This window comes from Salvelinus sp. IW2-2015, linkage group LG16 (assembly GCF_002910315.2).
Source record: "Salvelinus sp. IW2-2015 linkage group LG16, ASM291031v2, whole genome shotgun sequence".
NCBI classification, from domain to species: Eukaryota; Metazoa; Chordata; class Actinopteri; order Salmoniformes; family Salmonidae; genus Salvelinus; species Salvelinus sp. IW2-2015.
Genome location: NC_036856.1, coordinates 20,070,982 through 20,085,804, shown reverse-complemented (window position 1 = coordinate 20,085,804; position 14,823 = coordinate 20,070,982). Strand labels below are relative to the sequence as shown.

At 43.7% G+C, this 14,823-nt stretch overlaps 1 protein-coding gene across 1 annotated transcript in view; it reads left to right on the top strand.

The window, feature by feature from the left end:
* faf1 (Fas (TNFRSF6) associated factor 1) overlaps positions 1–14,539 on the top strand; it is a 75,882-nt gene extending 61,343 nt beyond the window's left edge. Inside the window, exons 18-19 of the mRNA XM_024004810.2 lie at positions 5,891–6,106; positions 13,349–14,539. Coding sequence (XP_023860578.1) covers positions 5,891–6,106; positions 13,349–13,432 — 300 coding nt within the window. The 3' untranslated portion in view covers positions 13,433–14,539. The remainder of the gene's footprint in view (positions 1–5,890; positions 6,107–13,348) is intronic.
* The last annotated feature ends 284 nt before the right edge of the window (positions 14,540–14,823 follow it).

Sequence of the window (14,823 nt, the reverse complement as noted above, 5' to 3'; positions counted from 1 at the left end):
CTGTTAAGCTTGTCATACAGAGATGTTATTGTCCTGTTTGAATTCCCTACGACACACAAGATCATATTGAAACCAAGTGAACAAAAGGTGCAGCACAAAGCACGGTGGGACAAAGAAAAACAATTATGGCAGTGGGAACGCAGTGGTGGATGCTGTAGATATAGCTCCTTTTAGCCAGCTGATTGGCTATTTACTCAGCAGCAAACTCCACAGACAGCAGGGATCAGGTGAACCAGCTAGCTGAGATGATTTGTCACATTAGTTAAACAGCCCCGAACAAAAGACCTTTCTGTCCAGTCTTAATTATATCACTGTAGTCCTCTAGCCCGTTGCCATGGTTTCCTCTCCACCAACCGACCCTGCTTGTATGCAACAGTGTAGATATTCAGAAACATGATACCCAACAATGGCCCCTCTGTTTACATGCAGTCTATACCACATCCTTTACCTCAGACAGGCTTACCTTATTGTGGCCTTAAAGTCTAAAGCAGGGGAAAACGCAATCTAGTCATTGACCTGACCTGTGTGTGACTGTATCAGGTGTATTTTCACCTGGTCAACTGTTTCACCTGTCTGGTTGTGTGTCTGCCTGGTCAAGTGTGAGGCAGGCAGGAGGGCATGTGCTGTGTTTAGTAGGGTTTCACATTTTGGGGAATATTCAGAGGTGTAAACTCTCCGTGGGAATTAACAGGGAATATATGGGAATTAATGGAAATACTTGCATATTAATACCATTTAAATGTAGTTGTTTTTTGCATTGGATATATTTACCTTATATGGAGACAGAAACATAAACCTTTTACCTTATCATAAGTAGACATAATTGCAAATGATTAAATCCTTCCAATACAAATTTAAAAAACAATTTAGTTACAAATTTAACTTTAATTGAGTTGACTCTTCACATGTGATGATTTCACTGGACAACAAAAGAAAGGGAATATTGAATGATCCCCAATGATCCATCGCATCTCCCAAAACTTTTCTCAATGTTACATCTGTAAAATGATAGTCTAGAAACTAAAGCTTTGGTTGTCTTCCTCTCAGGCTTCCATGTCATCTCCCTGGACCTCCTCAATGTCCACCTCTTGAACATCAGACTCTGAGGCCTCATCTTCACTGTCACTTTCCAGCCTTGTTGAGGATGACTTGTTGTCAGGCTCAAAAAGCCACCAATTTGTCAACCATTGTATTTGTCAGTCTGTTGCGTGTGTGTGTGTGTTCCCAAACAATGACCAGTTGCGCTCTGAGGCGGCTGATATTGGTGGAATTTGGAGGATGAGGGGAAAGAGCCTTAGATCCACAAAGTCCCTTCCACCAGGTGACTGATGAGATATGCTGGCACGACTGCCATATTGCATCTCCATCCCAAAGCCCTTGCTTTGAAGTGTACTTCGCCAGACTGCCAAGAACCTTTCCCTCATCCAGGCTGAGGTGGCGAGACACGGTAGTGATGACACCATAGGTCTTGTTGATCTCTGCACCAGACAGGATGCTCTTGCTAGCATACTTGGGGTCCAACATGTACGCTGCGGCGTGTATGGGCTTCAGGCAGAAGCCCATACTTTTTGATGRATTTCAGATCTGCAGTTTCCTCTGCTTGGAGCAACAGAGAAGTGGGKAGGGCAGTACGGATTTCTTCTTACATCGGCAAGCAGAGTCTGAACATCTGACAGGATGGCATTGTCTCCCTCAATCTGTGCAATGGCTACTGCTATAGGTTTCAGGCTGCTTACCACTCTCTCCCAAAATACATCATCCAGGAGGATCCTCTTGATGGGGCTGTCCATATCGGCAGACTGTGATATGGCCATTTCTTGGAGAGACTCCTTCCCCTCCAGGAGACTGTCAAACATGATGACAACACCACCCCAAACGGGTGTTGCTGGYCAGCTTCAATGTGGTGRTCTTATTCTTCTCACTTTSCTTGGTGAGGTAGATTGCTGCTATAACTTGATGACCCTTCACATACCTAACCATTTCCTTGACTCTCTTGTAGAGTGTATCCATTGTTTTCAGTGCCATGATGTCCTTGAGGAGCAGACTCAATGCATGAGCAGCACAGCCAATGGGTGTGATGTGAGGGTAGGACTCCTCCGCTTTAGACCAAGTAGCCTTCATGTTTGCAGCATTGTCTGTCACCAATGTAAATACTTTCTGTGGTCTAAGGTCATTGATGACTGCCTTCAGCTCATCTGCAATGTAGAGACCGGTGTGTCTGTTGACCCTTGTGTCTGTCCTCTTGTAGAATACTGGTTAAGGGGTGACGATATAGTCAATTATTCCTTGCCCACGAACATTCGACCACCCATCAGAGATGATTGCAATACAGTCTGCTTTCTGTATGATTTGCTTGACCTTCACTTTAACTCTGAACTCTGTATCCAGCAAATTAGTAGATAAAGTCTGGTTGGAGGGGTGTATGCTGGGCGAAGAACATTCAGAAAACTCTTCCAATACACATTGCCTGTGAGCATCAGTTGCATACACAGCTCGAGCAAGACATTCATCAGCATTTCTCTGACTACGTTCCTCCATTAAGTCAAAAACTTCTGATTCCAGGAGGACCATGAGCTGTTGCTATCGATAAGGTGTCTGATTCATCATTTTCACCTTGAATAGAAGTAGAGGGACTTTTGTCAGGGTTGCTTGTTGTGAGCGCTGTTTGAACTTTATGCACTTCGCCAGATGATTCTGCATCTTTGTTGCATTCTTCACATATGATTTGGCACAGTATTTGCAAATGTACACAGCTTTCCCTTCGACATTAGCTGCAGTGAAATGTCTCCACACATCAGATGGTGCCTGTGGCAATTTCCTGTAGAGTAGGGAAAACATTTGTAAAAGAAAAGCAAATACAATTCCATGTACAGATAAATAGTTAAGCTGTTAGATTAAACAACTCCTTTGTAAGATAAATGTTTTAAAATGAAACATGTATGGGAACAGGTGAATTAACACTCCTCAGTTAGCAGGCTTAAGCAAGCTAAACCCCAAATGGTAGCAGAAACTAACTAGCAGAAATTGTTAACAAGTTAGAAATGATTTAAACACACTTTGCTGTAGGCTACTATTTACTAGTTAACAAAAAATCATGTTTGTCATATATATTCACCCCAGCCAGTATTGTAATCAAAACTTGACAGAAAGCATCTCATTAGTGTGCAAGATCTTGAATTAGCTGTACATGTGATGGAAGAATGCACTGTGCAATTCCATTGAATTGGGATAGTTTAACCAAAATATGCTACAAGACCTAGAATTGCCTTGTGTGTGTCCCACAAAAAAGGTTCACTGTTATAAGCTAACTTTTTTGATGAATTGAAGCAAAATTCCCGGGCTTAACTTCCCATGGAAGATATTTGGGGAAATGTCGGAAATTTACTGGAAAGTTTCCAACCCTAGTATTTAATGATGAGAGTGAAGACAAACACACTGGTGGATTCAGTAATGAAGCCTCAAGGACACTCCCCACAACAGGAGAGACATAAACAACCTGGAGGAAGACCACTAGCTATAAACCACAGACAGACATCAACACATATCATAGCACAACCATAATCATGTGCAGGGATGAGTGTCTCCTAGAGATGAAGGTACTTTGGTGCGAAAAGTGCAAATCAATCCCAGAACAGCAAAGGACCTTGTGAAGATGCTGGAGGTACAATAGTATCTTTATCCACAGTTAAACAAGTCCTATATCGACATAACCTGAAAGGCCGCTCAGCAAGGAAGAAGCCACTGCTCCAAAACCGCCATAAAAAAGCCAGACTACGGTTTGCAACTGCACATGGGGACAAAGATGGTACTTTTTGGAGAAATGTCCTCTGGTCTGATGAAACAATAATAGAACTGTTTGGCCATAATGACCATCGTTGTGTTTGCAGGAAAAAGGGGGAGGCTTGCAAGCCGAAGAACACCATCTCAACCGTGAATCACGGGGGTTGCTGCATGTTGCGGGGGTGCTTTGCTGCAGGAGGGACTGGTGCACTTCACAAAATAGATGGCATCATGAGGGAGGAAAATTATGTAGATATATTGAAGCAACATCTCAAGGCATCAGTCAGGAAGTCAAAGCTTGGTCGCAAATGGGTCTTCCAAATGGACAATGACCCCAAGCATACTTCCAAAGTTGTGGCAAAATGGCAACAAAGTCAAGGTATTGGAGTGGCCATCACAAAGCCCTGAACTCAATCCTATAGAAAATGTGTAGGCAGAACTGAAAAAGTGTGTGCGCGAGCAAGGAGGCCTACATACCTGACTCAGTTACACCAGCTCTGTCAAGAGGAATGGGCCAAAATTCACCCAGCTTATTGTGGAAGGCTACCCAAAACGTTTGACTCAAGTTAAACAATTTAAAGGCAATGCGACCAAATACACTCCAATTAGTATAATACATACACTCCAATTAGTATGTAAACTTCTGATCCACTGGAAATGTGATGAAAGAAATTAAAGCTGAAATAATAAATCATTCTCTTTACTATTAGTCTGACATTTCACATTCTTAAAATGAAGTGGTGATCCTAACTGACCTAAGACAGGGAATTTTTACTAGGATTAAATGTCAGGAATTGTGAAACTGAGTTTAAATGTATTTGGCTAAGGTGTATGCAAACTTCAGACTTCAACTGTATTTTAACAAGGCTAGAGTTCTAACCACAGACCTAGTTCCAGATCGTTTCGCTCGATCACCCACTACTACTGCTGTCGGTCATCAGGTAGAAGGTTGGGAGATAATAAGCGGAGCCAGTGTGTCTGTATGGTGTGTGGAGGAAGGACAACAGCTGTCCCAACCATTCAGAGTTGTGCTGCTTATCCCTGGCTGCTCCAATGCCTAATTTCTCTGACATTGTGTATGAGTAAACAAGGCAGCATGGTGTCCCACACCTGGAGCCCAGCCAAACACCCACCCACTCAGCCGCCCGGACTACACACTGTCTGTACCCACAGACCAGACCTCAAGTCTGCCTCACGTCTCCGGCTGTCTGCCCTGCACCACCCGTCACAATGCCCCGCAGGGAAACAAACCGCTCAGTAGACCCATGAGTACAAGGGGAAATGCTTTCTGTGATTTTGTCTTTGTGTGGAGAGGGAGATGAAAGGAAGAGGCAGAGGGGGGAGTGGTGATGTCATTATTTACTAGTACCAGTGGCCTCATGGTGCTCCTGTCAGGTGCGCACACTGCCCCCCCCCGCCCCTCCTGTGGTGGTGTTTGTTTTTTGCGTTGAGTGGTTATGCTCCTGTGTTCTTTGTGCGAAGCAGGGCCTAAGTGAGGCGTGTGCTCTGTGGCTTTAGACGCCACAGTGCAGTGTGCTGCTGGGGGGCCCTTTACCAGGCACCTACCTGGGGAGTGCCTCTGGCACGCTCCCACTCAAAGCCTGAAGCTGCTAATGAGCTACTGTTGTACACTTTTATGAAATATAATTGCATTATGGTTGGTAAATAAAGCTGCTGTGTGTTGTCACAGCATATGCTACCCTCTGTCAAAACAGGAACAACAAGCTGGAGGGAAAGAGCCCCGTGGGAGCAGCAGGTCCTGCTCTGTGACACTGGAGACCTGATTTAATTTCCCTGCTGTTGATGAGGCCATCCTATTTGTTCTGGGCAGTTATCTAATCTACCCCGGCACGAGTTAGCGTTGTACTGCATGTCTTTATTAATGAGACACAAAGACTAGCCTACACGTTTTGGAAGAAGAGGCCAGAGGATTTGATGCCTTGTGGATTCATATGTTGCCTCATAAATAGTCGTTTTAAAGTTCCCCGAAACAAAGTGAATCCATGTCATTGTAAGCAAATTAATCACACTTAAAAGTCATTGTCCAACTGAATAATCACCCCCTTCCCTACCTAACTCTATGATCGCTTTGTCCCTCCCCTTTGTTTAGGCCATCCGTCTCTCATTGGAACATGCCCTGCCGCCAGAGCCTGCAGAGGAAGGAGGAGAGCCAATTAGCAAGCTGCGTATACGAACTCCCAGTGGTGAGTTTCTGGTGCGGCGCTTCCTGGGCAGCACCAAGCTGCAGGTCCTCTTTGACTTTGTGGCCTCCAAGGGCTACCCCTGGGATGACTTCAAACTGCTCACCACCTTCCCCCGCAGAAACGTAAGTATTGACATTTTTAGTCTTATCCAAAGCGACTTACAGTAGTGGAATGCATACATTTAAATACTTTTTTCATACTGGTTCCCCGGTGGGAATTGTTCCCACAACCCTGGCATTGCAAGCGCCATGCTCTACCAACTGAGCCACACGGGACCACAGTGTGTTTATATTAGAAATGTAGCGATTCACCGATACGTATCGGTCCCCAATACAAATATTTAAGATACAAGTGCATCGAGCCACAAACCGATTTGAAATGTAGCATGCGTCGATCAGAAAATATTTTATATTATGTTCTTTCTAACTTCCAAAAAAATAACTCCTCTATTGTGACAACTGATGCATCCTCTCCTTTAGTGTGGAACTGCATGTAGGCTTAACTGTGTTGACAGTCATCATGCAGAACAACTCCAGGCAATGTCAGTAGCCTAGTCAAACTGAGCACTGTGCCCAGCTTCGCGCACTGACCAACGCGAGGTAGGCGGCCTGTTCCTGATCTAGCTCATCTGCGCGGCACCTTCAGCATTCAAATGCTAAAATGGCTTGCGTGATATTAGGCTTTATTAGTTGAGTAAAAACAAATTATATTGGTTATCTATGTGCTGTTGAAAAAAGTGTTTTACGGGAGTAAAAGTAAGATACTGGAGACAAAAAACAGTCTCCATTGCACACCCCTAATCTGGTAGTGGTAGTGGGGTGGTAGAAGCCTGGTCTCCCTAATAATTATTATTGTTAGGTGGGTGCTTACATTTGTCCTATTTCACACATTAGTGTGTATTATACACGTGTGAATTGGACATGTTACTTTTTTGCATATCCCACTCCCTGAGACACCCTCAGCGAGTGAGGCCAGGGATCAGCCATTATTGATGGCGACCCTGGAGCAATTAGGCTTAAGTGCCTTGCTGAAGGGTACATTGACTGATTTTTCACCTAGTCGGCTCGGGGATTCGAACCAGCGACCTATTGGTTACTGGCCCAACGTTATTATGGCTCAACTCAGGTGCCTACATAGTACATATGCCATAGACCTACACGGATTATACAAAACATTAACACCTGTTCTGTCCATGACCTAGACTGACCAGGTGAATCCAGATGAAAGCTATGATCCCTTATTGATGTTACCTGTTAAATCCACTACAATCAGTGTAGATGAAGGGGGAAGAGATTATTAGGCTTTGAGACATGGATTGTGTACAGGTGCCATTCAGAGGGTCAATGGGCAAAACAAAAGATTGAAGTGCTTTTGTACGGGTATGGTAGTAGGTGCCAGGCTCACCGGTTTGTGTCAAGAACTGCAGCGCTGCTGGGTTTTTCAAGCTCCATTTCCCATGTGTATCAAGAATTGTCCACCACTCAAAGGACATCAACCAACTTGACACAACTGTGGGAAGCATTGGAGTTGACATGTGGAAATGTTTTGACACCTAGAGTCATGCCCCAACAAATTTAGGCTGTTCTGAGAGGAAAAAGGGGTGGGGGGGGGATGCACGCAACTCAATATTAGGAAGGTGTTCCTAATATTTGATATACTCAGTGTACAATCATTTACACACGCCTAACACAGCTCAGACAGATCAAGCTCAGAGGCCCAGGTCATGAGCTCAATCAGCAGCAACAAATGTTAGTGCATCGGATTGCGTTGAACCGAATCGCATCGATTTGTTCTCTAATCGCACCAAATCATTTAACTAAAACGTATTGTTCCTGTATCGTATTGGAGCCTGTGTAATTAGATATGTATCGAATTGTCTTGAACACATCCCTACTTTAAACAAGGTGGAACCAAAGTGTAACTAATGACCATTATTTAACTCTACAGTATGTTTATCTTTATTTGCTCAGTACCTCTGGTTGGCTAACTACAGGTACTAAGCAGTGATCAACACAGCAGCCTGTAATGTAACATCTCTGCAGGAGAAGTCCACAGTCATAATTGGCTCACCCCTGCATGTGGCTCCAGTTTGTTGCTCATCTCAATCCCCAGTGTCCAGAGAGTGTGACTGTTCAGATAGTTAGAGGATTTCTGTATAATTAAAAGCCATGGTGGGCTAATGAGAAATGTGTTTTTTCGTGTGCTTGCGTGAGTGTGTGTGACTTCTATCCACAAGTGCATTTATAATGGGTTGAATATTAATTAGCCAGTACGTATACACAGAAGAGCGCTGGCTACTTAGGATACAGTCAACAGTATTCTCCTCGGTTGGTTCCTCTGTAGCCGCGGTGCACGGCGCCGGACCGACTGGAGTTCTCCCAGTAATTAGAGCTGTTGGCCACGCTCTGCTCTGTGCTGTGGCAGGTAGCTAATGAGCACCATTTTAACTACCTGCTTAATTGGAGTGGTGGAAACAAAAATGGGATTTCCATTAATCAACGGGAGTGTGTGTGTGTGTGTGCAGGCCTGCCCAGACAGCCTGCCATCCAGGTCTGTAGGGAACATGGGGGTACAAACACTTCACTCTAGCTAACGCACACACACATGCACACACTTATACACATGCGCACACTAGACACATATACAGTACACAAACATTGATACACATACAAATGCTCACACACTCAGGTGGGCACACATGCCTTCATCTATTCAAGCAGATCCATGCCTTATTCACATCTTCTTAAATACACTTTAAAATCCACGTGTTTTAGGCCAAGATAAAAATGTCTTCATCTCCAATGAAGTTCCAGTAGAGACGTGGTGCGGAGGACAGGAGAAAGAGAGAGCAGAATTTATGGGTATGTCCCAAATGGTACCCTGTTCTCTATATCGTGCACTACCATATGGGCCCTGGTCAAAAGTAGTGCACTACATAGAAAACTGGGTGCCATTGTGGACATCGCCAAGCAGTGTGTGCCAGTGTGTTTGCATCTGAACAGTGCCCAGTCCGTCTAATCCTGCAGCTCTCCTCTAATTAAAAGGAGCCTCAATCTCCTCCAGACGCTTCCACTGTTGCTCTGCTCGGATTAGCGGATGTACCACTATTGCATTTGTAATACACCGCAAATGTTTAAACTTCTTCTCTCCTTCCCCTGCATGACAACTCAAGATAATTGCCAGCAATAAGAAAGCAATTAAGTGGAAGATGATTAAACAGAAATAAAATAAAATGCATCGCTGACTTTATACTTTAGTTTCTTTGACTGCTTGTAAGTTATTGGAGGAAGTTACATGTTGACGCAAAGAGCAAAACATGTCTCTTCACACTCACCAGAACCAGTATGTACTGTGTATGTGGTCTAGATACTTAGTWGTTCCAGTCGTGAGTTAACTTGGCTCAGTCTAGGTTTTAGACCCCCATACATTGTCTTGACAGGATATTTTTCTTCACGTTGTGTTACTGTACTTTGTGCTGAGTTTAACCTTGCCCTAATTGATGTTCCAGGTTTCTGAAAATGAAATGTTTGAACAGTACCAATGTGTAGAATGATTTAGACAAAACTCTAGATTTAGTCAAAATAAACAGTGCTATGAAATGATCCTCGTGTCCAACTGAACTAGACATCACATCTGCGTTCATTTCAAGTCTGAAACAGTGAAACGCACAGGAAGAACAATTGCAGTTTATTGATTTAGTCCCAAAATTCATACTCCTTCCCCAAAAGTCTTTCCACAATATCTTCTCCCACCTGTATGACTGCATGTGGGATATAGCTCCATGTAGGTTATAGCTCTGATTCCAGTCGCTCTTATCCAGAGCGACTTACAGGAGCAATTAGGGTTTAGTGCCTTGCTCAAGGACACATCAACAGATTTTTCACCTAGTCTGCTCGGGGATTTGAACTAGCGACCTTTCGGTTTCTGACTCAATGCTCTTAATCGCTAGGCTACCTGCCCCCCAAAATCCTGTTCATGTATACTGTACTCAGTCTCACACTTTATGCACTGTGTGTGTGGGACTGGTGTTTGTGTTGGCTCTGCTCTAGACAGCATATAGGGGACTTCTGAGAGCAGATTGCTTCCCTGTTCCAGAGAAGTTAAAAGCTCAGGGCCTGTTCCCCTGGGGAACGGCAGCCCCCCTTTTCACCCTCCTCCCTCTCTCCAGGCTGCGCGGCGGCCCACTTTGAAGTGTGTTGTTCACGCCCTGGCTCTACGTGTTGTCATCGTTCCTGGAAGCACATAATGATCTCCCACTGCTTTTGTAATTGGCCAAATAAACACTTGACAACACAAGTTTAAAACAGACAAGCTATATGGTTTGAATTAACATAGAACCTAAATGGCTTCATAAAAAACTGTTATTTCAGCTGCACGTTCGATTATGTTGGAAACTGACATCTTGAGACGGGTGTTTATTTTTTCACTCGTCTCAAGTTATCAAATGTTTTATTCATACTAATGAAGTGATTTGCAATATTTATTTTTACTTCAACTTAAGTGTTAATTATGTTAAGCACGATAATCATAACACTGAAGACAATGACATGGAGTTAATACATTCTTTTGTGAGATGTGATAGCGGATTCTCATACCGATATAAAGAAATGTTCCTACTAGTCCTTCACTAGAGATTGAAAGTAAAGATCCAACATTATCTCAAATAAAATCTAGAAATTCTACTTAGTGGGAGGGTGGAACATCCGATGGTAGGCATAACATTTCTTGTGCATTATTTTCTTGATACAACCCACATTGATGTTCACACACTGAAAACTCTGTAGTCCTTGGGTAACTTGCATAAGTAGTGTACGTGAATGAGCCTATTTTAGACCAACATTTGCCGTTAGTTTTAATTTGATGGAAACAGTTTTATGACATCTTCAGAGGAATTAGACTATTTTGGCAGTAGTAGTGGGTCTCTCAAGGAAGGTGGCATCTTGTTCTGCTCTGTTTGTTTGGCCACTGTGAGGCCTGTCAGGATGAGTGTGTGATCGGGTTCGATGATTATCCACCAACATTGTCAAGCACTTGAGAAAACACCGCTGCTACGGATTAAACCGGAACCTTCAAAACACTTAAAATGGCACTTCAGACTGATGCTAGACTTTAATGTTGTGTGCCAGACATCTAGTTGGTTTATCTACTACACTAAAATGTAATTACAAGTCATACAGTACAGTTTAAATGCTTGTGTATTGCCTTTATCATAGAGCTGTTTGTTGATAAGATTGCTTTGTTGGCCATATCATGAATAATGTAGGCCTGTGTATGTTTGTGTGTCAGGCTCTCCCCGGCTGCTGTATGTGTCAGTCAGGGGAGAAGAGAATTCAGCGGATATAGGGAGAGCCAGACAGTGAAAATATAGAGAGGGTATCGCGACGCAGAGTGGAGAGAAAAACAACAGCTTTGTTTGTTGACAGATGCCTCAATGCTTATGGTCTCTTAATTGGATAACAATGTAAACAATCACTGATGGTGCTTGTCTCCTGTGTCAGTGTGGCATCTTGTTTCTCTACTTTCTTTTTAGTCAGATGCTCTCCCCTCCCCCCGTCAACACACACACGGCCGCACCTGCTCCTCCCTAAACCCTAATTTACTCATACCTGATGCTGTGGTGTCATAACAGCCTGTCAGGTTCATTAGCATAGCTGGCATTTGTGAAATACTGAGCAAAAGGTGGGGGAAAAAGGTCTTCAGTTCACCCGTTGGGACGTAATCTGTTAGCAGCACACCATCTTGCTTTCCCCTGGCTGCGGTGCGTTGTGTAGGTTGACGTGACACCCCTCCCTGTGCTGCCTTATGAGCTCAGGTCATGCTGGGGAGCGAGGAGCCCTAATGACAGGAGAAATTAGTATGAGAACCTGATGTCAAAGAGCCTCCATTGGTGTGACATTTTCCTTTTCCTCTGGGAATAGCTGTTTGCTGATGAATTCTTGCTCCTCTTTGACCTCCCGGCATCATACCGTTGAAATTATGTAGCTCTATTGAAGGTTAGTTTTTGATGACTCAATGATCATTGGAAATATTACTCGTTAGGAAAGACGACTCATTATTTATATTGAGGGAAGATTAGTTTATTACCATATGTGTGTGGTAGAACAGAAGAACATGAGATGTCATATCAGGAAGTAGGATCCGTCTGTTGGCGGCATAACAGGCACAATGCATCCAAATTCAACGGCGAACCGGGCAGGACAACTGCAGGGATTACTTCCCCAGCCAGAGCAGAGATTGAGAGAGACAGAGCTGTCAGGATAGTTATAGAGCAAACTCTGACTCCATGGTGAGAGGTGGGTGTTTAACTTGGTTTCAGCCTCAAAGGTCTTCCAGCTATCACATCATCCAGCAGTGTTTCTCCACCTAATGTCGTTGTGATGATGGTCTCATCAGTGTGAGGTGAACTCAGACCTTGTTGCGCTGGTTGTCTGATGCCTGCTAGTTAATTACCACCCCAGTGATCATAACAGGAGGTCTAATCAGAGGCTGTCACCACAGGCAACAGATAAGCCCTGCCCTGGCCTGGCTCCCACGTCACAGTAGACAGAGGGCCCAGGTGTGCGGAAGGGGATGACGGGGCCTATGTAACAGGAGACTCCCGGTGATTAACCCTCATAAGCTAGCAGGCTGGGTTGTCTCATGTTAAACAGCATAGGTTACCCGTGTGTCAACATGGCTGACAAAATTAGCTGCATTATGGGTGGCAATGCATTATTACCATCTTGCTCTGCCGATGCCCTCAACCTGGATTTGAATGATGAATATTTTGACACTTATTGATACTGTATGTCTTTTTTAATATTAGCATCTACCTTATGTATTTTTGTTTGGTCATTCATTCAGTAGGTAAAGGTGATTCGTTTATGGTCGTACACACATCGTTCAAGGCAGGTCCTTGTAGAAACCACAGCCGTTTAGTTTGGATGGAAACCTTAGAAAACAGAAATGATCGATCTCTCTGGGGAAACGCAACGCTGGCCACCAAAACAGAGATGATCAGATTACTGCCTCACTGTCAACAGCTTTTCCACTTGATGATGTATCTTAGAGACATACACCAAGCAGAGGCCAAGTTAACACCTTTCCAGTACATCTGTTTGCATGGCGTACTTTGGTACGTCCACGTTTGTGTACATGTCCCAAGGTACACAAAACGTGTTCAATGATAAAAAGATTAAGAAATGGACTAGTTGACCGTTTGTACTTTTTACCAGGCACATTGCAACTTAATTCTTTCCATGTATGCACATGTGGTTAAATGTCACTTCCAACTGGAGCTAGAACAAGGACTTGTGTAATGACTGTCATGTATCCTGTATGAATGTGTCCTCTTCTCATGCTTCTCTTGTTCTCTTTCTCTGCAGATCACCCAGCTAGACCCAGCCTCGTCTTTACTGGAGGCCAAGCTTTTCCCGCAGGAGACCCTGTTCCTGGAAGCTAAAGAGTAGGACAGCCTGGCCATGTGGTGGTGGGACTGGCTGGAAGAGTAGTGAAGAGTTCTAGCATGGTTTTAGTGGGTCTACAGAGACAGACCACCCTCTCACATGGAGGTGAACTCTCAAACACACACAATACACAACATATACAGTACACTATTCACACTCACACAAAAAAAACACACGCGCGTGTAAGCGTCCCTGCTCTCGGCCTGTGCATCGTACATGAATGCCTAGTGTACACGTATGCACAGAGAAGCTACCACAAGCATACAGCCAAACACTCTCGCCCCTCACTTAATTGCAGTGTCATGGTTTTCTCTGTCCACACTTACAGTATGATAAAGGATATTAATAAGAAACTTGAGTAGAAGAACAGCCTCACGGACAAAGACTTCCCACTACAGTACGGCTGCTTTTTTTTAGTCATGTTTTGTTTGAATAAGATAAGCAAGGAGACATTTCCTGGAGAACGCTGGACTAACTAATCTCCACCTGCAATTGGCCGTACCCCCATTGCTCCCTCCTGCCCCTCCATGCACCCAACCAGGGATGGACCTCCTCCTGCCCCCTTCCCACCCGCAGCCAGAGAGGCTCAATGTTCCTGATCTGCACCCCTCTTCTGCTCCAACCAATCTGGTTTTAATTTCAAAATGCTCCACAACCAACTGTTACTACTTTATTTTTCTTGGTCCTTTTTAAGTTTGATGCTGTATTAGTTTTAGTTTGATATACATTATATAAAATATATATGAACATGCATCCGTCTGAGCCAGCACTCTCTTGAAACGCACACACACACACATACACGTCATATGAATTTCGTATTATTGTGGCCTTTTGTGATTTCTTTTCTTTTTTTTTCTTTCTTTTTTTCTAATTTAAGTGGTATCGTTAATACAGGTTTGACCGTGAGTGTTTTGAGCTGTAGTGGAGAGATTGGTAGGCTATTCATTTTGTAAATCTGACTTGGAACATTTAGTATTTTAAGTGGCTATTAGGTTTTATTTAAATTTGGTTTATTCCTTGTCACCTTCTGAGTCATTATTTCAGGGTTTCTGTCATTGAGACCTCAGCAAACTTTCTACAAAACATTAAAGCTATATTATTTAAACCATTTATTGTCTATTTGGCCAGTAGGCTATGGGCTGTCCTTGTATGAAGGATCTGAATAGGAGTTTTTGTGTTTGACTCTGAAGTGTGTACGTCAGCATGCTGAACTCAGTTAGCTAACATGGTAAGCTTCCTGTCAAGCCAGGCATGGGGAAAATACACCACATCTGGTCAGCGATTGGCTCTCTGGAGTAGCTGTGAAGACTACATGTCTCTTTGCAGCCTGAGTTTGCGTTAGACATTTGAGACATTTCTAAAAGCAATACGTTTGGATGAACTTCAGTGTACTG